The sequence below is a fragment of the Carassius gibelio genome, chromosome B18, assembly GCF_023724105.1.
Source record: "Carassius gibelio isolate Cgi1373 ecotype wild population from Czech Republic chromosome B18, carGib1.2-hapl.c, whole genome shotgun sequence".
NCBI classification, from domain to species: Eukaryota; Metazoa; Chordata; class Actinopteri; order Cypriniformes; family Cyprinidae; genus Carassius; species Carassius gibelio.
Window position 1 is genome coordinate 19,965,261 of NC_068413.1, and position 26,944 is coordinate 19,992,204.

The 26,944-nt window shown below is 38.0% G+C and overlaps 3 protein-coding genes across 3 annotated transcripts in view; all 3 read left to right on the forward strand.

The window, feature by feature from the left end:
• The first annotated feature begins 142 nt into the window (after positions 1–142).
• On the forward strand, positions 143–11,403 carry LOC127977108 (uncharacterized). Its single transcript, XM_052581788.1, has 4 exons — positions 143–288; positions 609–645; positions 9,860–11,155; positions 11,239–11,403. Exons 1-4 carry the CDS (start codon positions 143–145, stop codon positions 11,401–11,403), a joined length of 1,644 nt encoding a protein of 547 aa, XP_052437748.1.
• Positions 11,404–12,269: 866 nt separating this feature from the next.
• On the forward strand, positions 12,270–14,581 carry rpl35a (ribosomal protein L35a). Its single transcript, XM_052583115.1, has 5 exons — positions 12,270–12,352; positions 12,782–12,820; positions 13,271–13,423; positions 13,781–13,925; positions 14,510–14,581. The coding sequence occupies exons 2-5, from the start codon at positions 12,810–12,812 to the stop codon at positions 14,531–14,533; spliced, it is 333 nt and encodes a 110-aa protein (XP_052439075.1). The 5' UTR covers positions 12,270–12,352; positions 12,782–12,809; the 3' UTR covers positions 14,534–14,581.
• Positions 14,582–15,807: 1,226 nt separating this feature from the next.
• The window catches only part of abcc5 (ATP-binding cassette, sub-family C (CFTR/MRP), member 5), a 40,299-nt gene continuing 29,162 nt past the window's right edge, over positions 15,808–26,944 (forward strand). The window contains exons 1-5 of the mRNA XM_052582766.1: positions 15,808–15,916; positions 17,820–18,014; positions 24,729–24,877; positions 25,835–25,990; positions 26,302–26,446. Coding sequence (XP_052438726.1) covers positions 17,895–18,014; positions 24,729–24,877; positions 25,835–25,990; positions 26,302–26,446 — 570 coding nt within the window. The 5' untranslated portion in view covers positions 15,808–15,916; positions 17,820–17,894. The remainder of the gene's footprint in view (positions 15,917–17,819; positions 18,015–24,728; positions 24,878–25,834; positions 25,991–26,301; positions 26,447–26,944) is intronic.

Sequence of the window (26,944 nt, forward strand, 5' to 3'; positions counted from 1 at the left end):
TTCCATGAACATTCCATTAGAACGTCACACTAATGACATCACACACTATTATTGCACTATTATTAAAGTCCACCAGCCACATTAATGTAGAAATTGTACTTTTACTGTAATTAGTGCTGGATTATAGTGGCTTGTGATAACAATGGCTTGTGATAATAGAGTTCAGTCAGACAATTACCGAGAACTGGCTTTTGCGGCTCATCTAGCTGCACAACTTGCTGTACCACACCTGAAGGATGTCACTTTTCAGTCAGTCATCTGCAACTTTATGTGGAATTTGACAGAGCAGTATGTCTGTTTTTTATACTAGTGAAATTATATTATATTAAATTATGTTTTATACTGCTCTCTTTTAATATAATGATATTATCCATCTATCCATTTTGCAATCTACCTAGAGGGTCTATTCTATTCTATTACATTATATTCTATCCTATTCTATTCTATTGTAAACTGCTTCTCCTATGTAGGGTAAATTATATTATATTATATTATATTATATTATATTATATTATATTATATTATATTATATTATATTATATTATATTATATTATATTATATTATATTATATTATATTATATTATATTATCAATGGTCTATTTTTCAGAAATCTGGAAGTGACACAAGCAGCATTAAGCTTCCCGGTAAGTTTACTTTTCCAGATTAATTAATACGTGTACTGAATGTATGCAGATAAAGCTGGATATATTTATAGTAGTTGCAAATTGAAGTTACTGTAGTAATTCATGCTGTGATAGGGAAATCTGTAAGGTTTAAAATGTTTCATATAATCTTATAAGTTAGAACAGGAATTAAGTACATCATGCATTTGAAAGTGATAGTGAAAGTGATGTGACATACAACCAGGTATGGTGACCCATACTCAGAAGTCATGCTCTGTGTTTAACCCATCCAAAGTGCACACACAAAGCAGTGAACACACACACACACACACCCAGAGCAGTGGGCAGCCATTTATGCAGCGGCACCGGGGAGCAGTTGGGGGTTCAGTGCCTTGCTCAAGGGCACCTAAGTCATGGTATTGAAGGTGGAAAGAGAGCGCTGGACATTCACTCCCCCCACCTATATCCTGCCAGCCTGAGACTGGAACTCACAACCCTTGGATTGCAAGTTCAACACTTTAACCGTTAGGCTACGACTTCCCCTGAAAAAAAGTTGTGGGTATGTGTGTGTAACACAAGCTAGTCCATGGATGATTGCTTTTAGCGTAGGATGATGGTCTTACTCACATGTGACTTGCATAAACATATTTTGGTATAAACATTTACTTTGAAATGTAGCCCTTTGAAAGAGAACTGATTCAGGCTAATAAAAAAAGCAAATGATCTGGGATCTGAATATATACCCTAACCATAGCCTAACATTAACTTATAGGCTAGTGACAAATGGTCAAAAAGTGCTTTAGTTTTCGAGATACCCCTACCGGAGGTAGAACTAAACCCAACAATGTTTTTCTTCATTTCTAAGGTCTCCCATATATGAAATGGATTCTTGGCTAAAAATATTTTACTGCTAAGATTGTTAAATTAACAGATATTGTTATACACCACAAAACCAATAAAGGACTAAAATTTAGCCTGTCCGTATGGGAGTTAAGGTATATAAACTAATGCAGATCAATCACACAAGCTCTGAGAGCTTTGAAACTTGACATGTTTGTAGTCAGGAAGTTGATTTAACTACTAGAAAAGACTGGATGTGAATATCTTGATGTATGGAATAAATAGACACATGTAAACACATATCTAAAATAAGCGGACATGCACAAATTTAATATCTATGCAGAATGTTTTCATTTACTTTGTGTTTGCTTTGCCTGGCATTATCATAGAAACACATATGATGGCTTGTTGGAAAGGTGGGGTTGTGCTGAATCCAGCAATACCAAATATGTAAATATATGATAAAAGAGAATTGTTCTGTCACTCAATGTATGAGGTGTCCAAAATGAATGAAAATGGAACACTGACATAATTGAGTCCAAACCCATTCATTATCAGTGGTGAGGAGAATGTTGAGAAATTCAAATATAAGAGACATCAAAAAATATTAAATATGGCACCTTGTACTATATGGAAACAAAGATTGAAATCGAAAGATAACACCTTACCATAGCACAAACAGGAGACCAGGAGTTTTAACTTAATGAACTTTTTAATAAAACTATAACTTAACTTCACACAATACAACTTAAATATATAATATATGTAAATATATAATAAAAGAGAAGTGTTCTGTCACTCAATGTATGAGGTGTCCAAAATGAAAGAACGATGGACAAAATAGCCTCAAGTCCAAATCACATTAACAGTGGTGAGAGAAATGTTGACAAATTCATGGTTACTGCAAAGTAACTTACATTAGGTAAGTGCTGATCTATATTTATGATACATTTAATAAAGATACATTTCATAAGGCACAGTATACTATACAATTCATATGAACCACAGATCCAATTGAATCAGGTTAACACTGGAATGGAACACCTTTATTAAAATATCGTCACTGACGGGCAGAATCCTCGCATGTCCAAATTTTGTCTATTTCATATTATTTCACAATTCAATGCTATTGGTCAAACCCCACGTGGTAAACAATCTAAAGTGTTGAAAATAGATTGAGAGCAAATCTCTTAACTCCATTGGGCACTTCAACTGTATGAGAATCCTCGTAACGCCACCTCTTCTTCACTCCACGGCAGGAGCTTCCACGCCATTTTGTGTCCTCAGGATTTAAAGTCGCAACGATTGAGAAATCCTCATCGAGCAACACATAAAGCAAGCCTTAACTCTGATTTTATCTATTTTAAACTATGATATCAGTTATTGATGTATTTTAAATGTCTACTTATTACTAGGCAAGGCAAGGCAAGTTTATTTATATAGCACATTTCATACACAATGGTAATTCAAAGTGCTTTACATAAAATAAAGTAAAATAATCATGAAGAAAAATAATAAAAATAAAGACAAGCAATTTTAAAACTTTTAAAATTATGAAAAACACTACTTAACTAAAATGAATTTAAAAACAGTTAGAAAATGATTTTACATAAAAAAAGTGAAAATATAGTCAGTTCGGACATAGCACAGTGCTCTTTTAATAAATGCACAGCTAAACAATGAGTTTTGAGTCTAGATTTAAATGTTACTAGTGTTTTAGCACATCTGATCTCTTCTGGAAGCAGATTCCAACTGCAGGCAGCATAGTAACTAAAGGAGGACTCCCCTTGTTTTGTGTGAACCTTTGGTATTTCTAACTGACTTGATCCTAGTGATCTGAGTGCTTTGTTAGGTTTATATTCAGTGAACATATCTGCAATATATTTCGGTCCTAGGTCATTTAGTGCCTTATATACGAGTAAAAGTACTTTAAAATCAATCCTATATTTAACTGGAAGCCAGTGTAAGGACCTGAGGACTGGTGTGATATGCTCAGATTTTCTGGTTCTTGTCAGAATCCTGGCAGCAGCGTTCTGGATGAGCTGCAGCTGTCTAATGGTCTTTTTGGGAAGGCCGGTGAGGAGCCCATTACAATTGTCCACCCTGCTGGTGATAAAGGCATGAACAAGTTTCTCCATGTCTTGGCTGGAAACAAAACCTCTAATTCTTGCAATGTTTTTGAGATGATAGTATGCTGATTTAGCTACTGCTTTGACATGACTACTGAAACTCAGACCGGTCTCCAGAATCACACCAAGATTCCTGACATGATTTTTAGTTGTTTGACCCCTAGAGTCAAGGTATGCATTCACCTTGAACACTTCATGTTTGTTTCCAAATGCAATGACTTCAGTTTTTTCCTTGTTCAGCTGAAGAAAGCTCTGGCACATCCAACTATTAATTTTATCAATGCATTGGCAAAGGGAGTCAATAGGCGGATCTTTTGTGACGTCATTGTTTATGTTTGTGGGATGGGAATCGTGTGGCAGGAAACACCGCTAGATACCTGTAATTTGATTGTTTTGCACGTTTGGAGGAGGATTTAGAGAAGAGGATGGTTCACTCTTGCTGTGTGGTCGATTGTACGGTTAGTTGGGGGCCTGATAAAAAGTTTTTTCGAATTCCCTCCGAAAAGGATAGCGAAAAATGAAAGAAATTGTTGCGTGCAATTAGGCGATTTAACCTGGACGTTCCGAAGAAAGCCTGCAGCTTCTGATCGAGTTTGTGAGGCAAATTTGGTTCATTATAAGTCTTAGTGACTATGTATTTATAGAAGATTGAATAAAAATAAATAAAACTGAGTCAAATCAACCGAGTCATATGTTTTCGCTTTCTGATTCAGGTGTCCCAAACCGCAATCCACAGCACCCAGACTATGTTCCTCACATCATTCTGTAGCTGTGCTTTGCTGCAAGCCTCACTAGTACATGCAGCATTTGTAAGTCCTATCCTGACAGCTGCTTCTACTTTAAACATTAAATTCTCCAAGACTGGATTTGAAAGAAGGAGAAATTTGTAAGCTGTGATATACAATTTTTCACCATTAGTACAGACGCCATTGAAAGTCTCACACTGAAAACAATTGAATTGGTACAACAGTCACTACATTTTCAGTAAATAAATAAGTAAATAAGAACACTGATCAATGAAGACTTACCCGGATTTGCAGTCGTAGTGAGCAGTGATTATTTTGCCGTTCTCTTTGGCGATCACCCACGGAAGATGCGAATCATGCTGTGACTCTGCTTGGCCAGGTCTAACCTCTGCTTTTAGCACGATCACTGCTTTCTGTTTGGCAGAAAAGATTGGCCCAACTTTTCGAGAAACAAAATAATCATAGGCCTTCAGACTTTTGAAAGCCTTTAATCTTTCATGAGTGAAGGGTCCAGGGGTTTCTATTAAATAAGAATAAATGTCTCCCCAGCAGATTGGTGGCCAAGACACGGGCGAGTCGGACCAACGTTTTTTGTCATCCCAGATTTCATATGGGCTTTGAATAGCTTCGATTTTGTCACCAATACAAATTTTGAGCTTCTCTCCAAACCTCCTCCGGTCTTCAGATGTTAAAGTGCTTATTTATTGAGGATTTTGCCCGCTAAAGGCCGTTCACACCAAGCACGATAACTATAAAGATAACGTTAAAGATATAGTTCTAAAAATCGTTCTCAATATTAAAGAATTGTAGAGTCCACACCATAACTATAACAATAAAGAAACGATATCGTTGGAATCACTTTCAGAATGATTTTCCCCCCTGATGAACGATAAAACATTGCCAACCAATCAGAATCAATCCTGCTGTAATGAGCTCGAGAATTTAAAGCAGCAGACGTGCCGGTAAATCTGGGTATCATCAGCATAGCTGTGATAGGCAATTTGATTCTTTCTCATTATTTGACTTAGTGGAAGCATATACAGGCTAACCAAGAGCGGTGCAAGAATTGACCCTTGTGGCACTCCACATCTCATGGACGTCCACTTAGACTTATGCTCTCCTAGACTCACATAATAGCCTCTCCCTTCTAAGTATGACCTGAACCATTTGAGTACCATCCCAGAAAGCCCAACCCAGTTTTCCAGTCTCTGTAGAAGTATGTTATGATCGATAGTACTAGGGTTATTATTACTAGGCTTATTATACATGTGCATTGAAGTTTTAAAATGTATCTAATTTCTAATTCTACTTGTATTGAATTAAATGTTTTGGATACCAGCATTAAATTATTGTTTTTATTATTATTTTACTGACTCAAAATTGGCACTGTGCATGTAAAATGCCCCAAGTAGGCCAACAGGTTTTATTTATGGGAGAAAAAAGGTCTGTCTACTGGCGCCAAGTAAGCCTATCTTTGCATAACTCTTTTTCATTTCTTACAATAATGAATGAAAATCGTTAGGTTAGATACATTTGAGTAGGCTTGTTTTGTTAAAAATCCATAGCTGTAATGCTTCGGTAATGGTCCACACAGCTGTAAGGCTCCACACAGCTCACGCTGAAAAGCGACGCAGTGCCTTACTCGGAGACTGGCCCCATTCTCTCTTGCACGGATGCTTCGCTAGCATCATCGGATGCCTATCAGAATCCGGGAGTTAAGACCGCAGTTTGAGCCAGTGGCTTGAATTGATATAGCTCAGGCCCTGGCCCTGTGTCCTCAGACACCTCGGCATCCTCCACTTCAGGTGAAGGTGGGGGAGAAAAGTCCTCTACTTGAAATGAACGCTCTGTTGCAAAACTACTTGCGTCACTAGAGTCACTCTCCATTTTAGCGACTCTAACAGCAGCTGTCAATTAATCTGTCACTGAGGGTCTCAGGTTCACGCCCCACCGGCTCAGCCCTGCCCTTGGTTTGTCCCCTCTATCTCCGCTGTGCTCTGCCCACTTTTCAGCATTTTTCAAATATTGCCAGTGGGTGGAGTCAGGCTCTGACCTGGGGTTTAGTTACCCCTTAAAGCCTTATCTCTTGTCTAAAGGCTCGACACGACCGCAGACTTTGATGAACACTGCTGGCAGCAGCGACGTCTGTGTCTGTATCATTCTTATCAATGAGTGCATAACCTCGTATCTCCCCACTCCCAAGTCATAAAAATCTCGTATCTCAGATTAAACATGATTTTGTCCCACCCTCTTTGTTTTTTGATGATGGAAGCATAAAGAAGACAACAGCAGCTGCCAAGTGTAAAAGAACCATCAGCATATATCATTGATGGCATGGATCTTCTTCAAATGCTCAATGATTCACCCTTTCAAACGTACAATGACCTGGGTGAGTGTGTCTGGAAAAAGATCGCAACTTTAATGGGAAAGGAAGGTAACAGCTGTGTCGTTATAGTTTTTGATAGATATGACCACCAACACTCAATCAAAGATCTTGAAAGACAAAGAAGAGGCACCAAGATGGGCTTCCTAGCACCAACCTGGATGAGCTGAGGTGTCAGCAGCAAAACTACCCCCAACAGAAGATGGCTTCCAGCAACATGTGCTGAGAGCCGTGTACTTAACAGCAGTGTGGCATCACAGCCACCTGGCCAAACCTCTTCTCTGGAACCCAGTTGGTAGAGGATGGAGGCTCAGAGAAGGTGGCTGCATTTAATCTGTGATGTTCCAGAAGGCACCAGCACCTAAAGGAGTTAGAGACCTCACCCACCTCTACTGTAAAAACGAAAACTGCACCGATGCCACCAAATGCCAGTGTCTTTCTGTGGGCTTGACCTGCACAGGGTTTTGCTCTTGCCCTGACTGTCCAAATATGACCCACTTTGTCACTGATGACAATGTGGATGAGTGGTGTGTTGCAGTTGTAACATCATGGGGAGTTGACCCCATAATGTTTCAAGAGGGTCTGGCTGTAGGCTTGTACTTGCACTCTCAGACTTGCACACTCAGACATTTGCACTTCCGCTAGTGACATCACTTGCAGTCTTTATTTTTTATTTTGTTTATTTTTTTTATTACTTTTCGTTTGAATTTCCCAACATTTTATAAAGCCAGGTTGTGAAGACAAGAAAAAAGAAACTAAATTACAATGTCACTTGCAATTGCTACTTGAACTCTCCGCTACCTGTGACGTCACTTGCAATCAACACAAATCGTGCATGTTGCCAATGGAGACAAGACGCTGTGGTGGTGATTAAATTATTAAAACTAATTTAGTACTATAACGTTCAGGGTCCTGCAAGAAAAAGACAAGATCGGCAAATCCATGGCCAGAACACCAGAATATGAACATTTGCACAAAGTCTCTAGCTAAGCGTAGAAAAAAAACACTTAACATGGCTTAATATATTAAGATGCTATTAAAATATCAAATTAAATGTACAGTTCATTAATATAAGGAATATGTATATAGTATTTTCCTCACATACCGCAAAATGTGGCATAATGGACATAGATGAGAAAGGCCAAACTCATGCTTCTCTACTTTATTAAAATACATAACTAATATGTACAGGCAAGCAGGTGAGCCCAGAATAAACGCAACACGCAAAGTTTCACATTAAACATTTTTCCATATAGAATAAACTGTCTACAACTTGTTTATATCACTGTCTTTGTCCATTAACCTACATTATGTGTTTTATTTATAATGATTTTCTATAGGAGGAAAATGTTTAATGTACAATTTAACGCACTGCGTTCTGTACTCGTCTTCTTGCCTGTACGGAGTTGATCCTTTTAAAATCACTTAATGCATAATGCCCGTTCATATTTGCTGGTCTGTATGTACTTAGAGTCAACAACAAGACATATAGGCTAGGCTAGGCCTACTAAATTGTCTTTATCATCTTAGTCTGTTATTAGGCCACATTAAGCGTTATGTTGTATGGGAGGACAAAGTTTGCACATTGTGTTCATAGCCATCTGCTTGACTTGCAGTACATTGAATAATAACTATATATCGAATTTGATCTTTTAATTGAACTTAATGTGTCTGAATACATTATGCCATATTAAGTGTTAGGTTTTTTCTACAGGAGGAAAACGCTTAACAAAAGACTTTGTGCATTGCGTTCATATTCTGCTGTTCTGTGGCCAAGGTCTGTGCTTGTCTTTTTCTTGCAGGACCCTGTACGTTATAGTACTAAATTAGTTTTAATCGTTTAATCACCACCACAGCGTCTTGTCTCCAGTGGCAACATGCACGATTTGTGTTGATTGCAAGTGAAGTCACAGGTAGCAGAGAGTGCAAGTAGCGATTGCAATTGACATTGTAATTTAGTTTATTTTTTCTTGTCTTCGCCACATGGCAACTGTTATAAAATGTTGGGAAATTCAAACAAAAAGTTATCAATAAATAGAACAAAATAAAAAATAAAGACTGCAAGTGACGTCGCTAGCAGAAGCAGTGTCTGAGAGTGCAAGTGCAAGTCTGCAGCCAGACCCTTCTCCAATGGTTACCAAAAGCAGTTGATGTTCCAAATGGTTGCTGCTAGAAAATAAACTAAACAGCCTGAGAAGACAGGGCTCATTTCCCCGAAGAGTGTTTGTTTCTTTAGTTAGATTGCCATTTGTTTTATTTAAGACAGTAATTTAGGTTGTATTGTGTGAAGTTAAGTTATAGTTTTATTAAAAAGTTCATTAAGTTAAAACTCCTGGTCTCCTGTTTGTGCTATGGTAAGGTGTTATCTTTCGATTTCAATCTTTGTTTCCATATAGTACAAGGTGCCATATTTAATATTTTTTGATGTCTCTTATATTTGAATTTCTCAACATTCTCCTCACCACTGATAATGAATGGGTTTGGACTCAATTATGTCAGTGTTCCATTTTCATTCATTTTGGACACCTCATACATTGAGTGACAGAACACTTCTCTTTTATCATATATTTACATATTTGGTATTGCTGGATTCAGCACAACCCCACCTTTCCAACAAGCCATCATATGTGTTTCTATGATAATGCCAGGCAAAGCAAACACAAAGTAAATTAAAACATTCTGCATAGATATTGAATTTGTGCATGTCCGCTTATTTTAGATATGTGTTTACATGTGTCTATTTATTCCATACATCAAGATATTTACATCCAGTCTTTTCTAGTAGTTAAATCAACTTCCTGACTACAAACATGTCAAGTTTCAAAGCTCTCAGAGCTTGTGTGATTGATCTGCATTAGTTTATATGCCTTAACTCCCATACGGACAGGCTATATTTTAGTCCTTTATTGATTTTGGGGTGTATAACAATATCTGTTAATTTAACAATCTTAGCAGTAAAATATTTTTAGCCAAGAATCCATTTCATATATGGGAGACCTTAGAGATGAGGAAAAACATTGTTGGGTTTAGTTCTACCTCCGGTAGGGGTATCTCGAAAATTCAGGGGCATTGTCACTAGCCTATTAAAGCGTAATGCGTAACAAGACCTAAAACTCATTTAGCTTTTTTCCTCACAGTTCTCCAGACAGCAAATCTATCAAATGCTGACTTCCATTGTAACATCAGCTGCCACAACTACAACTGATTTAATATCAAAACTGTCTACGATAGTAGGAATGACTCCGACTGAAATTGTGAACTCAAACAGGCCTTCAACGTCCTCATCCACTGAGGATAATCACCTGGACACATCAGAAAGACCAGTGATCCTGAAGATGGAACAACTTCCATATGTGTATCCACTTGAATCTCTTTTTGGGATCACGGTGGATGGTCTCCTCAGCAGCGCTGACTGTGATTTCAGCGACTCTCTGGGTGAAGACAACTCGCGTTCCTCTGAGCTTGCTGGTATTGTGGTGGAGGAAGTTCTTCACCGGGTGAATGTGGTGATGCACAACAGCGTTCTGAAGATCAACGCAGCTTCGTCACCATGCTTCGTTTACTTCCGCCCTGATGATTCCTGCACTGATATTGGGGAGTTACTGATCAGTGGTGTCATCCGGAAGCTGAGTGCTTTACATTGTCACATCTCCCACGCAGTGGCCACGACAGCCATCGGCACGGTTCTTGCAGCAATTGAAGGAAAACTCCCATGCCCTCTTAACCCGAGCCATTGGGTGGAGGTCACAAGCAATGTAATTGACTACATTGTGGAGGATGTCATTAGTGCCTGGTCGAACAATCCCTCTGCAGCATCCAGAACATGGGAAGCCGGGCATGTCCCAGTTCTGAGGCCAACTTTTGAGTCAACTGAGGGAGGAATGTCACTCATCCTGCTGGAATCAAATCATCCCTCAGGCAGTGGCAGGCCAAAGACCACCTTATTTGATTCACTGATCACCGCTCTATATATGTCGAAGTGCAGCGGTCACTTCAGCTCACAGGACAACAGTTACGCAGCTTCAGAGCGCCTGCACCAAAGATTTGCAGATTTAATGAACTGCATCTTACGATGCAAGACGAGTGTATCGAAGGAGGTCAGAATGGCAGCTATAGACTTTCTACATTATTTTGTGGAGGAACTCGTGCAGCGGCTTTTTGTGTGCTCCGCTTTCCCCCGTCCTGCGGTGCTCCCTGAAAAAACTCCAGTAATGCCCTTCATCATCAAAGAAGAGGATTTCGGTCTGACAGTGGTGGATCATCTGACAGAGCTGCTGGTCAGTCAAGTTTTCGACTTGTTGGCAAAGAGATTTCCATCAAGTGAATCTGTCAAGACTGAACAGAAGAGTCATGATGTGTCAATACAGGAGAATCTACCAGAACTGAGCTTCAGAGACAAGTTAAAGATGATGAAATCAAATGTCCTTAAAAAGGTAATTTCTCCTCGATATGAGTTTGCTACCTAATATCTGTGCTTAGTTATTGAAATAAAGTCTGTTTCGTCATTTGTTTGCAGTTAAGGAATCCTTTCAGATCCAAGGACAGCAAGAACAAAGATGATGATGAGGAAACATCAGAGAAGAGCACAGATGGAAATACAACAGCTCCAGAACCCGAAAAGCAGAAGTCATTTTCAGGGTTCACAGTTTCCTTTTCCATGAAAATAAAGTATCTTACATGATTTAAGTACGCAAGTGCTTTTTTTTTGCCCAGAAAGAAAACATTGCTGCTTGAGGTTGCAACAGCAACAGGAGCCCTAGTCACTGAGATTCATTAGAGATCATTACTGCTCAAATGTCCTTAGAAATTTGCAAATGATGTAAAAGCAAGCCGTTGGGTTCATATACATAACATCTGCAGAAGTGTGTGTTGTTGCGTGTGTGTGTGTGTGTGTGTGTGTGTGTGTGTGTGTGTGTTGAACACAGACACCTTGGTGCACTCTCTTTCTCTGTTTATTGTAATTCATGCATTCTCTATATTTATCTATAAAGGTTTATGTGCATATGTATTTTTGCACTTTGTTAACATTTAGCAATTTGTTTTAAGGTATAGAAATATATGTACAAATAAAGAAATAAATAAATAATAGAAATAATTTATGAAACCATGATCTATATGTACATTGATCTAAATATACATTTGTTAAAATTAAAGTGAAATAAAAGAACACATATTATTATTATTATTATGCTGTTGGTGTTGTTGATGATGACGATTTAGGGGCAACTGGAAAGTGGTACAGGTGCAACTTTAAAAAAAATTGTAACTTATTTAAAAAAGTGAAACTTTTTCTAGATTCTTTGCATGTAAATTAAAACGTTGAAGTTTGATGATTAGAGCTTACAGTTCATGAAAAGTCAAAAATCCAGAATATCAAAATATTTGAATATTCATAAGATTAATAATAATTATAAAAAAAGGATTTGCAAAACAGAAAAGAACAAGTTCTTTAAGGTATGTATATATATATATATATGTGTGTGTGTGTATTTTTACTTATTCACGACATCCAAATTTAAAATCAGAAAAACGCTTTCATTTTAGTCAGGCACATTATCAGACACCGCTGCTAACACTTTCCCAGCGTTCCTTGCGAGCGGCCTTTTCCTCCATTTTTGAGACTGAATCAGGTGAGCGTCGTAGAGCTCGACTTTTAAAATGTGACATTTTTAGCCTAATGTGAAGTAAACTAAAGCACAATATCTTCCAGTATGAATAAAAACAGACCTGAAGTCCGCAATCCGCAGAGTTCTTCCTCGTGAAGCGTAAGATGCTTCAGATTCTGAACGGATTGCGGAATGAAAGTTAGCTCAGGCTAAACTCATCCGCAGCTCATTCTCAGCGCTGTCTAAACATGATCAATTTAGTTGAGTTCTACTCTGATAAACTTGTTTTGAAGACATATTTACAACTATGAGCTACGGATAACTTTGTATAAGACTATAGTGGAGTATAAACACGCAGTAATGTTGTGGAGCTGTTGCTAATGTCTAGAAACGACACGAGACTGTTCATTCATCCTCAGACTTAAGGTTCGTTGTATTTTTTTGTCATTCTAGGTTTATTTGACCTGGTCAAAGCATCATCATGCCAGGAAGGTAAGACATGATAGCTGTCACAAATATAATCTGAATTGATAGGTAGTTCAGAGATAAAAGCAGTGCATTTATTATTATAAAGCCATTAATTCAGTGCAAAAACAGCAATTGTGCAAATATTTTCTCATCTAATTGATAGTTTATATGTTTTAGCAGTCAAAGGAATTTTAGTGTGATTGTTTTAGTTTGTGCCTTTAAAGTAACCATTAACTGAATCTTTAGACAAAAGAAAAATGTTCAGTCCTTGTTTGCTTTAAACCTAGTTGATACATCAGCATTTGTGGTTCGAAGAAAGATATAGTGAGAGTATCAAGCGGGGAAATACAGCTTAAAAAGAAAACAAATTAGGTGTTTGACTATTATGTGTTAGACATTACAGGGTTAAATGTTGCATGGCTTGTGCATAAAGCTGAGGCCAAATGAATGGTTTTAACCCTGTGTGTGTTGTAGGCTGTGGAGCAAGGCCATCTTTGCGGGCTACAAGCGTGGCCTGAGGAACCAGCGAGAGCACACCGCTCTGCTCAAGCTCGAGGGAGTCTACAACCGTGACGAGGTCGACTTCTACCTGGGCAAGCGCTGTGCCTACGTCTACAAGGCTAAAAAGCAAGTGATGCTCAGTGAAGTCTTTGTGTGTGTGTGTGTGAGGAAAGACTTGAGCTTGTGCTGTTGTCAGAAATATGTCTGTCATGTTTTTGATGTTATGACACCACATTGAGCTTCTTTGCTAAACTTCTTGATGCATTTTTTAAAATAGTTTAACCTACATAAACTTCTCATTGAATGTCATGTTTTATGTTGTATTTTGGAAGTAACATGGGTTGTCAATAGCTTTGGTGTTGACAGTTTGGATGTAATTGTGAAACGTATTTTGACATTTGGATGGAGAAGCGTTTCATCGTTTCTGTCGACGCTCTATAGTGGTCAGTGTTATTTATTGTGAGTTTTGTGTGTTGTCTGAAGGAACACTGCAACACCCGGCGGTAAACCCAACAAGACGCGTGTCATCTGGGGTAAAGTCACTCGGGCTCATGGAAGCAGTGGAATGGTTCGTGCCAAGTTCAAGAGCAACCTTCCAGCGAAGGCCATCGGACACAGGATTCGTGTGGTAAGGGTCTTAGTTTCTTTCAGATATCAGTGTCTGTGTCTGCCACTGTGTTTTGTCCATTTTCATTTGTCCAGCACATGCATGCTTAATTTGGCAGTGACAAAGACCCTTGAGGTCTTAATGGGGTTTTGTAGTTCTCTGTAACATACCTGATGAGAGATTTTGGTAGATCCTGTCTTATTTGATCTATGCTAGGGGTGTCCAAACTCTGTCTCGGAGGGCCACTGTCCTGCAGAGTTCAGCTCGCCTCAGCACACCTGCCTGGAAGTGTCTTGTGTGCCTACTAAAACCTTGATTAGCTGGATCAGGTGTTAAATTAATAGCTTGCAGGAAAGTGTCCCTCTATGTGATAACCCTGATGTAGGATGTTGGGGCACAAATACATTCCCTTGTACTTTACAATCTGCTTCAAGTTTAAAAAAAAAAAAGAGTATAAGGGTGTAGTTATTGGTGCATGATGCTGTAAATGTATTTAAGTACTTCAGTGAGTAGGCTGAGCCATGCTGACTGACAGTGTGTTTGTGGCAAGTTATATGAAATGCAAGTATTCAACAATTAACTAATTGTTTGCTTTTGTTTTTCAGATGCTGTACCCATCTCACGTGTAACCTGCTTTTGTGTACAGACAATAAAAAAAAAAAAAACTGGTCCAAAAAGTTGCCTGTCTGATCTTCTTTCAGTACATGAAGCATAGTTGAAATCTTTCTAGCTTTTGCTATTTTATGCCCAGCTTTAAGTGGAGCAGCATCTGAGAGTTGTAGTCTTTGTATCAAGCCAGGATTTGCAGAGGAACTGATGCTCGAGTTAAACCAGCTGTAGAAGAACTGAAAAGAGCAAAATTAAGGGAAATTACAGGTTTCATCATTAACACTTCCTTTACTCAACCCTGGAGCACTTACGAGAACTGTTTGTCTGGCTTTAGTGTACATCTGGAGGAAAGACATTTCACTTAATGGTATTTATATAGCAATGGCTGAGCTATGAGAAACCCCATTCAGTGACATTTATTTGATTTGACTAGAGTGCGTGAGTTTTATACATTGAGTGTTCAGTGCGTGAGATTAATCTAGTGACACTGTCAAGGCTAATTGCACACACACACACACACACACACATATATATAATGATGTCCTGTGATTTTGGGCAGACAAATGTGTCATGATTCTAATGTTAACACTTATATCTAGAAAATAAAATTGCTTTTCTAAAGTGAAGCTGGTAAGTAACGTTAATAAAAATCTTTTTACACTTAAGTTATTGTAATTCCAGCTACTTGCCTGTTGTGTATGTATTTATATTTAATAGACTAGTGGTTGGTATTCGATTAATTGATTTGTCTAAAGTATGTGTGTGTGTGTGTGTATGTATATGTGTGTATATATATATATATATATATATATATATGCTTTATGCAATGACTTGAATCAACAATGATTTGAATTAATTTATAGTTGAACGTTTTATCATGACTTGCAGCTAATGTATAAATATGGATAATAAACTTATTTAATATAAACCGATATTTTAAATAATTTGTGGCTGCATGTAGAGAGGAAATCCATGGACAGGTTTTCGTGTTGCATTTTGGATGTAATTACCGATGAAACAGTGAAACGTGAGGAACAATGTCCACATATTTGCAGAATCATCATCGCACTGTACTTTGTGGAACTGTAAAATTCCACTCCAGAGTCTTGCGCTTATTACCAGACTGCAATACTAGCGCTGGACTGCAGAGGCTGCGCGTCGCCTTCAGTCGCGCAGTAAGCCCCGCCCACTAACAGAGCTCTGACTCATTCACGGAGAAGGGAATTGTGGGTAGCGTAGTTCCACCAAATCGGCACTTTTAACGATTGTGAACGTGTAGCGAACGCTAGTTACACTACATTTCCCATAACGGCGTCCATCAGAGTCCTTCAAATATCTTGTTTATAACGAAGTTGTTTTGCTCCATCCGCTGTAGAAGACCCGCAGACCAACCAGACAAACAGGTAATGTGTCTGCAGCAGTGGACGCTTTTATCTTTTGTTCGATGTGTAAAATAAGATTTATTGCTGTGTAATTTGCATGCTACATATTTTTTATTCTGACACCATCATTTAATTTTTTTTTTTAACGGTTTCTGATTTTAGCATCATTTGACATGTCATGGTAAATTATTACACTGACTTTTAAGAACATTGAACAAATAACCAAAACGCATATTTCACGTGAATATGCGCTAACGTTAAGGTTACTGCGACGGACGTCGTGTTTCTTGGTGTGTTATATCCTGATGTAAGTGACATCTATTGTCTCTGTAACGTTACAAGTCTATCTAGACGGGACTGAAACGCATTTGTGCTACTCGTATTATATTTTATTTAATTATAATTCAGATCAGGATACATATATGCTACGGAATTAAGTGGGGAATTAGTATAAAAATAGATAAAGGCATCATTATTACAATAAGAATGGGATTAAGCCAAGATGTGCTCTTTGCCATAAAAAACAGATCCGTTTGGCCAATATATAGAGGGTTTGTTTAATCTAAAAAACAAAAGGCTGTAGATGTCCCTGAATGAAACCCGTGTGGTTTGTTGTTTTCAATCGTCTGGGAACTGGTTCAATCGTTGGGAACTGGTTGTTCTCCTCTGGTTAGAGATATGGGGCCTATTGCACTCAAATAAACACGAGAAAGACTTCCAGCGCGATCCAGTGTCATCTAATGTAGATTCAGTTTGTGTTTTTATTCTGTCTTCCGAGATTGTAACGTTAGCTGTTAGTAAGCGTGTAATACTGTATTCGCCAGATAACTGCTGCTCTTTCGCTACACAGATCAATATAATAATGTGTATATTCATTCATATTAGTCCGGTAATATCAAAATACTGGCCGTGTGTCAAAAGCTTGTGAGTACAGTCAATATCAGTATTGCACTATTAGTTGCAACATTTTTTGGTCAATGAAGGCGTGAACCCAGATAAGAACATGCTCGGGCAAATCGCATAAAATAAATAAATAAACAACTCTATTTTGCCTAAAGTAACTTTAGTAAGTAAATGAAAGACCACAGAGATGTTTTGCACAGTGCTGTCAAACGATTAATCGCGATTAATCGCATCCAAAATAAAAGTTTTTGTTTGCATCGCGATTAATCGTTTGACAGCACTATGCAAAACATCTCAGTGGTCTTACTATATATATATATATAATGTGTGCGTGTATATATATATTCCCCCTCACTTTCATTACCCTAAGCAATAAAAGCTCATTCTCATTAGTATAAATATGTAAATAAATACTATAAGGCTTACTATAATATATTTATTTTCTGTAGTGCAGTAAAAATGGCTAAAACAATTTGTTAAACATCTAGTAAGAGAAAATTTAAATATTTATACAAAAGGATAGTATTAGTTGTATTGCTGCTCATCCATGCTAATGTAAAATAAAGAAACTATGCTATTTTAATGAATATATTTATCTCAACACTGTTAAAATGGCTAAAGGGAATTGCAAAATGTTTGGATGCATTAGTCATGATAATGTGGGTTGAAAATTTTGTAAGTTGTCATGAAATTACTATATCTTTATGGTCCTTTTCAATTGATTTTATAAAATTCAACAAGAATGGATTACTTTGTCTAGCCAAATGATAACCATAAATGCTTTTTATGTATCTTAAGAAGCTCACTAGGTTTTGAGACAACTGAAAGGGCTTACTAAAAAGTCTGTCCATGCAATCTATATATTTCCACTATTAATCACAACAATACCATCTTGTCAGACTTCAAAGCTAGGCTCAAATGGGCTAAAGTGGGATTTGCGCATATAATGTGCTCAATCGATGCTGACTAAATAAGAATAACATGTCCATTCATGTTGTTAACCCGTCTTTTCTCCCATCAGTTCAGATTTGGAGACTTTGACAGGATCAAGCTCAGAGAAGAAGCAACAAAGGCGCTCTTATGTTGGTAAAAGAAGATGAAAGGACATGATTTGGGAAAGGACTGTCTGGCATCTGGTTCTGCGTACAGGGCCGTATCGTCCAGAGAGACGCTCCCCGGACCAGAAGCGGACCATTACGAGCTGTCTAAAGTGCAGGTTAGTCCACCGTATACGCAGCATGTCCTTTCAGATTTGTGTTTAGACATCGTTCTGCTTCTTGTTGAGTATCCTCTCATACTAATAAACACCCTTCAAATACTCAACTCTTAAACTCTCACAAATGGGAATCCTTTTGTAATGGACCGTTCAAGCCAAGGATGGTAAAGATAAAGTTTTAATAATCGCTCTAATTCTCTGAGAACATGCAAGTTCACACCAGAACTTTTTCCCAAATGATGATCAATGAAAACATTGACAGCCAATCAGAATCTATCCAACTTTAAAGAACTTGATCATTTAAAGTGGCAGACAACAAAACTGCACCGTGCTTATAATAAACAGAGCTTTATCATACTGTTATAGTTGTCATTATTGGTGTGAATGGGCCTTTTTTATTTTTTATTTTTATAAATCATTCTATTTACAAAAATGCTGTAACTGAATGGTTTTCATGACGTTTTTATTATTGCTTCTTGAACCTCAGCATAATTTTTTTTTTTTTGTGGACGTGGACAAAACTGTATTACAATACTTTGACATTATTACATGTGCTGCTCTTTGCCTTAGTGAGAAGTATTAAAGGGATAGTTCACCTAAAGATGGTAATTCTTTCATTAATTACTCATCCTCATGGACAAATTAAGATATTTTTGATGAAATCTGAGAGCTCTCTGACCCTCTGTAGACAGCAATGATATTACCATTATCAGTGCACAGAAACATAGCAAGGAGATCAGTAAAATAGTCCATGTTACATCAGGGGTTCAACCGTAATTTTACGAAGCTATGAAAACAATAATAACATAATTTATCCAGAGTTCTTCTCCCTGAGTTACTGTCTTCCGCCGATTTACAGAGCACCCCAGAACATAATTAAAGTAATCAGTGTTGTTTATGTTCAGGATGTGCGCACTGTCTACTAACGTAAACAACGCTGATTACGTTCAGGGAAAGCGCGCGAATGCAGAGCGTAAACATTGTTTATTACGTAGTGGGGTACTCTCCAAAATTGCAGAAGACCGTAACTCAGGGCGAAGAATTTGGAATAAATTATGTTATAATTATCTTTGCGCACAAAAAAGTATTCTCGTAGCTTTGTAAAATTACAGTTAAATTCAGTCATCATTTAATCAATCCAGACCTGTATGACTATTTTTGTCTTATGTGCTAAACAAAAGAACAACTCTGAACTACACTGACTTTCATTGTATGGGGAAAAAAAACTTTAAAGCATGCATAAAGTCAAACAGCTTTGGAACGACATGAAGGTGAGTATATGATGGCAGGAATTTAATTTCTGGCTGGACTAGCTCATTAACATTAAAATGCTGCAGCTGTTGTTTGTGCTCATTAAGGTAGTCGAACCCTTTGTGATGTCATTTTTGTTGTCCGTTACACTCCTGCCGTCAGCATTTTTTCGGCATGTTAAGAGAGGGTCCTGTGCTGCCCAGAGTTTTCTTTGTCTTTTCCTATAACGCTACCTTTCTCTCTCTCTCTGTATCTCTCAGCCACTCAGTTCAGGACTAGTGATGCCGTGTGTGCAGGCAGTGCTTGTGATTGGCTGCTCAGCCTGTATTTAGAAGCTGGATCTGTTTACATAATCTAGTCCCGCCTTATTTGACACGACAGCCAATTGTGATCCTGGGTTCCGGTGATGCGTCCAGCAGCCTTGCCTGCTGATAGGCCGATGCCCCACTCAGTGCTCAGGGAAGCTGTATGTTTGTGCAACGTGAGAGCATTAGAGGGACACGGAGAGTGGTGAGGACGTCCTGCACGTGCTGAGGAGCATTGCAGAACGCTTCACGACAGCCTTCTCTCTTCTCCCATTCATCTAATCCAGCCAGACATGTCAGATTCACTTTTTTTGTAGCGCAAGGCAGACTTACCTCGAGGCACTTTAACATGAGTGTTATGTAAATAATGTGATGGATTTCACTGTTGTGTTTGTAACGTATTTAAAAGTGCTGTTATACAGTTCGTTTCTTCAGTTTCTGTTTCTTTGAAGCTGAGCTGTCATTCTCAGTGTGTCTTTGGTTTCTAGATCGTTCTGTTCCCTGCATTCTGATCAGTCCCAGATAAGGCTTTTTTCGAGCATGTTTCCCATGAGAGCTTGTGACAGAGTTGCTAAAGCTGTGGCTGACAGAAGAAAACTAGCTTTGTGTATTTGTGTGCGTGTGTAATGTCCTCAGATCTTTTCATTCAGAAAAGACTGGGTGCTATGATTTGCAGAATCCAGTCTTGAAAATTAAATTTAGTGTTTAATGGGGAATGCCACAGAATCTTGCACATTTTTAAGAAAAGTTGGCAGAAATGTATTACTGTTGTACAGTAGAATATAATAACTGATACAAAGAAAGTAATATTAATACAAGTTATTGAAACTTAATTTGAAGTAATATCACACAATTGAATGCAGCATTTGGCTGTGGAAAAAATAACTGACATTTAACAAAAATGTACAAAATGTTGATTGTTATCAGTCCATGAGTTCGCCTACTATTTCCCTCTAAACCAAACTAACATTACTAGCAAATCAGAATGTTTTGCTCTTATAAACACAAGAGGTGCATAATAGTATCGAATTGCAAAGTCGCAGCTCTGATGAATCAAGGCGCAGTGGTCAAAGATGTAAATCTAATTCATATTTACATAGAAAAGCTAATTATAAAGCCGCGGAGCTTTGTAAATAGCTCAGACTAATCATAGCATCTCCATAAGAACGATAATTAACATAAATTAGTTATCGATAATTAAGATAAAAACGATAATTAATAAATTAACGTGATTTTTGAAAATGTCCTGTTTACACATGATCTATGAATGTTAACTTTCGGGTACTTTACCAGTACTGTATGTGTGAATACACTTGAGGTGTATGTATTATCTCACTAGATTTGTAACGTAACTCATTTATAAACCTTTGCCAACACAGGAGGACATGTATTTTACATCGTGATTTCAAAATAAACATTTCTGCACGTGGCCAAATATTAAAATGTAATGGATTTAAAGGTGCTGTAGGGAACTTTTGTAAAAAAAATATTTTTAACATATTTATTAAACCTGTCATTATGTCCTGACAGTAGAATATGAGACAGATAATCTGTGTAAAAATCAGGCTCCTGTGGCTCCTCCCAGTGCTCCTATTGCCATTTGCAGAAACTCCGTCGCTCCCGGTAAGAAACAACCAATCAGAGCTGCGGCCCGTAACTTTGTTTGTGTTCAAAATGTAGAAAAATGTATATAATAAGCGAGTACACCATGAATCGATTTTCTAAACCGTGTCTTTGGCTTGTTCTGAATCACTAGGGTGCACCTATAATAAGTGTTTATATTCGGACTATTTTAGATTGCTTCTGGGGTACCGCGGCGGAGTAACCCAGTACCTTTGTGATTCTTCAAAGACATAAACAGAGAGAAGTAGTTCCGGCTACGATGTTCTTCCGCAAGACGCAAGCAGTTCTGTTTATTAACCGCTAGAGCGTCAAAAGTTCCCTTTTGTTGAAGCAAATTTTCAAATTGACATTATCTTTATTAACAAACTGCAAATTTGAAGTCCAAACAAGTTCATTCTTGCCTAAAAATAACTTCTAAAACTACAATCCGTGACACAACAACATTAGTATTTCTAAAATGGTTGTGGATTTGGGCATCTGCCATGACACTCGTTGTGAAAAATACTGTTAAGTGGAGTGACACAAATGGTGAAACGGTTGGAGTTCTGTTATCACTGGAATATCGCACCACTGGAAAAGGCTCTTAGCCAATAAGATTCAAGAACCAGAAGGAACACACAGTTGTGTCTGTTCCTTGAATCCAAGATACATTGCAATATTAGTCTGGCGACAAGAAAACAAATTACTAGCCAATGGCAGTTCAATTGCCAAGGTGTGCATAGAGGGTTGTTCATGTAAATTAACTAATGTTAATAAATGGATGCTTGTTGTTACCATATTAAGAACCTGAGCGCCAATGGTGCGGAGACCCTTTTGGAAATTCCTTTTATTTCTCATGATGGGAGATAGTAGATGAGAGACTGACTTCAGTGGAGTGTAGTTTGTTTGATTAGCATCACTAGCAGTGTTTGAAGATGCCCATCCTGCCTATTAACTGAGAGGCTATAAAATACATGCGGTTCCCTTTAGTGAGCTAATCCAGCTGGCTTTTTCTGCCTCCATGGGCTTTAAAACATGTTGGAGTCTGCCTTTGCTTACACACACATATACGCAGACACGCACTCAGACAGCACTTAGCCTGAATGTCAGCAGAATACGCCACAGCCTTTGTCACCCAGGGCAGTGGCTCATATAATCGACTGTTGTCTCGGCTGGATGCGGGCAGCATAAACTTTATTGTTGTCTAACCTGTTATAAAATATTTTGTTTGTTAGAGTAGTCTTTGGCTCACGTCACAGTGTGTAGCTGCAGGTGGGGTCAAGTATATTTGTATTATTATTTTATTATATATATATAAAATATGTAATTATTAAATTTATTTGTATTATCATTTGTAAGTTGCTTTTTTAATTCCCTTTAAACCAAATCAGTCTCACTTGGCAAGCCATTTGCATTGGGCCAGGCCATGGTGGTTGATTGACAGCCCTGCATTGCTATAGTTTCCTCCCTCCGTGTTGTATGCTGTTCACCTTTTTTGCCGCTCTTGAGCAGCTGTAATCTCAAAAATGTATCGTAAGCAATCCAGGTGTTCTGTGTTTAGATGTAGGACTGAACATAAGAGTTTTTGTTTTCTCCCAACATCTGAGCCACTGAAAACTTGGTGGATTACTTTAGTTTTTCATGGTAATGTGCCTCAAAATCTACCTAAATACATTTATGTCCGTGTAAACTCCATTGTGAAAGTCATGTCATTGTATTGCTTAGCGTTTTAACTGTATTTGTGTGCATATGTTGTTTAAGTATTTTAATTTAGATTAGTTTGTGCCACTGTTCCTTCGGTAGCACAGTTGCATGGTTCGGTCCTTTGAGCCGCACGGTGCGAGCTCTGTAACACCACACTGTTTCGTCCCACTTTCAGTTCATTTGGCTTCCCATATGTATGGCTGAACACTGGTTCTCTCGCTCTTTCATGTTAAGGGCTGCCACTAATTTCCCACAAAAAAATCAACAATTTTACGCTCTGTTCCTTCGGTTTGCTCCCTTTTTTACCAAGCATCATTTAATTCAAATGTCCACTTAATCTTTAATATTTGGCTATTTCTTTACATCAGAAATGCTAAAGCCATGGTAATTTAATGAATATGTGAATACATTTCTTTTTGCACCTTTACGTTTTGAATCCCAAGTGTGGAAACACTGTGGAATTTACAGACTGCCGGGAAAACACGGCTAAACGGTATGCAATGTAACATAACTTTTTTTTATTTCATAAAGTATTTTACTACTCATTTTGTTGAACATTTGACTATTATATTCATGTGCAAGTTCAGGGTTTTGGTACTTTAAAATATACGTATGTGTATGGTCCTGAAATAAACGTTCAGAAAGATGTGACGCATTGTTTTTGTTAATATGACTCATCATATACAGTCTCTTTAAGGGTATGATCAAGTATTTTTCCGTCGTCTAGTCTGACGATGTTAATAAGCAAGAAAAAAATCATAATAAATGATATCTAATCACAATAGTTATTGAATTGCCACACCAGTATCGGGATACTATTGAATCGACAGATTAGCATATTGCCTTACTGACCAATCAGAGCAGAGTAGGCTCACAGTAACGAGGGGTTTAGAGAGACTGAACCTTAGAACTGCTTTGAACCAATCATTTGAAAATCTTTGGAAAATTAGTTGATATTCAATGTATATTTTGAGAAAACAGAAGTGTATTTTTTTTTTTTACCTTGACTGCATGTAAACATATATTGTAGGAGACTCCCAAAACAATATTAGAAACCTTAAAAATGGCATGATGGGGCATTTTAAAACTCTCTCAACAAATTAAATAATAATTTTGAATGTAGCTTTATCCAGTGTGCACACAGTGTTTAATTAGATAATACCTCATTTCCAAAATTAAACACAGCTTTTCAGAAATAAATTTTCTGTCGTCTTTGCTGGACTGTGATATGTAGAGCGTACAAAGTAACTTATCTTTAGCAACAGTGTGAAAGTGAATAGCACATAACAGGCACAATACAGGTATAAACATAGATAACTTTTAATACAGTTTATGCGTCACGACTAAATGTGCGTCATTGTTTTTACAGTCCACACTACAATGAAAAATAGTTTTCACAGGTATCCACTTTATTAAAGCTTTGTCTTTAGTGACAAAAATTCAGGTTTAGTGTGAACAGAAGGCTATTAAACTATTTACTGATTAGTATAAAGTATTTGGCCTGACACATGACTTGAACATGTGTGCGTAATTTAGTTATTGGCTTTATCAGCTGTCTGTGTTTAAGACCACGTACAGCACAAGACTTGCATGATGCAATGGTTTTTCCCCAAGGCATTATGGGTTGCATGGTTTTAGGAGTCTGACTGGTTTCCTTCCTCTGTTTTTTTTCGCTGATGATATTTTTCCTGGCCCAAATCATGCTGATGAACATGTCTTCTTTCACTTCCTGTTAACAACTTTTTTTTTTTTTTTTTTGCATAGTCACATTTTTCCATTTAAAAATGCTGATATGCCATGCTCAAAAACAAACCTGGCAGCTGAACACCTGATCTGCTGATGTTTCTCCCAGGATGCTTTTGAAACGGCAGCGAGAGCTGAGGGTGGCCTCTCATTGGATGGGAGCAATGCCGCTGACGCAAAAGAGATGGAGGACGAAGTCGGGAGAAGCAAATACCACCACAGTGTCTGTGTACTCAAGCCCATCCGCTCCACCAGCAAGTACGTACTAAAGTTACTGATCAGTGTGCCTTTCAGTTATTTCAGTTAGCCAATCACGATGAGTAACACTGTGTCCATTTTCAGATGTCTACATGCTTGTGAAGGTCAGGATCTCAAATGTCAATGACTCAATAGACCTGAGATGCCAATAGAATAATTTATGAAACAACTGGGGACAAACTGAACTATTTGAATAGATAACAGTGTCAGCTATTGAGTGGTTAAGTACAGCCTTAAAGGAACAGATCACTCAAAATGAAAATCTGTTGAAAGTGTTGTTGGATTTAGCTTTTAGCTTTTATCACTTGGTCACCAATGGATCCTCTGCAGTGAATGGGTACCACTGCCATCAGAATGAGAGTCTAAACAGCTGATAAAAACATCACAGTAATCCACCCCACTCCAGTCCATCAATTAATGTCTTGAGTAAATGGTGAAAGAATTGGGATTCAGACATGGAAAGACGACAACACAGGAGACTAGAACATATATATGAACTAAGTCTGGATAAAGATATCAATTCCAAGATTCAATTTTAATTAAATTATTGGATGGGAGGCATGCTATAAATAATGTTTTATAAAGCGCTGTTCATGAATCAACTGAAAACAGTCTAGACTAAAATATAGATTCTTGGGATTATTTAAGAATCTATGACGAAGAGTCAATTCAAATAGAGAAATTACTTTGGTCAACCTGGCCCTAGTAGAAACATCTTTGTTGAATTTTAACAAAAGCCACATTTTGGTAAAATTACAACCCTATTAAAATGTCATGGTGCAGTGGTTAAACTCAAATGACACAGTTTTACGAGACATACACTGTGTCCCTGAGAAAAGCACGTGTGACTCAGGCTGGGTGGCCCTAATAAAATAAACCAAATTGGAGCGAATGAAAATGCTGCAGCTTAGAGACTAATCCAAATCTCCTGTCCTGTTTTTCACTCTGTCACCACAGGTATCAGCATCCAGTCGACAACGCTGGCCTCTTCTCCTTTATGACATTTAACTGGTTGACCTCACTGGTGTTGTTGGCCCATAAGAAGGGTCAGCTGTTTCTGGAGGATATATGGGCTGTGTCACAGTTTGAGAGTTGTGAGGTCAATCATCGCCGGTCAGTACTGATATATGACTTCTTATCACAGCACTCATCCAACTAAAATATATGTAATTCAGGCCTGGCAGGTGCAACTCTCTCATATAGAACTATGTTGATACCAAATGGTAACACTTCCATAAATACTACACTGAATGATTGATGAACCATGGTAGTTTCATAGTACTCCAAAGTGCTTAAAAAATACATTGCACTGGCATGGCTCATGTCCAAATCAAGTGGTGTTACAGTGGTACTTCTTGGACCTGGAGCCAGGCCTGATGTAATTGCTAGATGCATTGCATGATAACAAAACATCATTTCCACAGGCTGGCCGGGCTGTGGGATGAAGAAGTCAGGTCACGAGGGGAAGGGGCATCTCTTCGTCGTGTGGTCTGGCTTTTTTGCCGCACACGTCTGCTGCTGTCCATCCTCTGCCTTATGGTTACTCAACTCGCAGGCTTCAGTGGCCCAGTAAGTAACACCATCTCAGCTCTGTTGTGTCTTTCTGGTGTTTTTTCCTTCTATCTGTCTCTCTCTCTCGCTCTTGCTCTTTCTGTGTATTATGAGCTTAGACCCACCTATCAAATCCTCCCCCCTCAAATGTTCAGGTGAGTGTTCAGATGGGGAATCAGCGTTGTTTTACATTGTCACTGGTCCTCAGAAGTGATCTGTTTGACCTCTGTGGTGTTTCCAGTGTGGCTCCCAAAACCAATTCATTTAACCATTAGTGCTATTTATAAAGTGCCTTAATGATGACTTGTGCCAACACCAAAAGAGTATTTCAGTTTGTCTGCTGCATTTTGCAGAATAGTCTGACTTTATCATCAAAAATAAGGGGGAACTTTATTCATTTAGATGTTATATCTGCGCCACTAACGGCACCATATGAAAACGTAAGCCATTTGAGCTGTTGTTGTTGTGTCAACAACATTAACTCAAACTAGAGTGCATTAGGGTGAATCACAACAT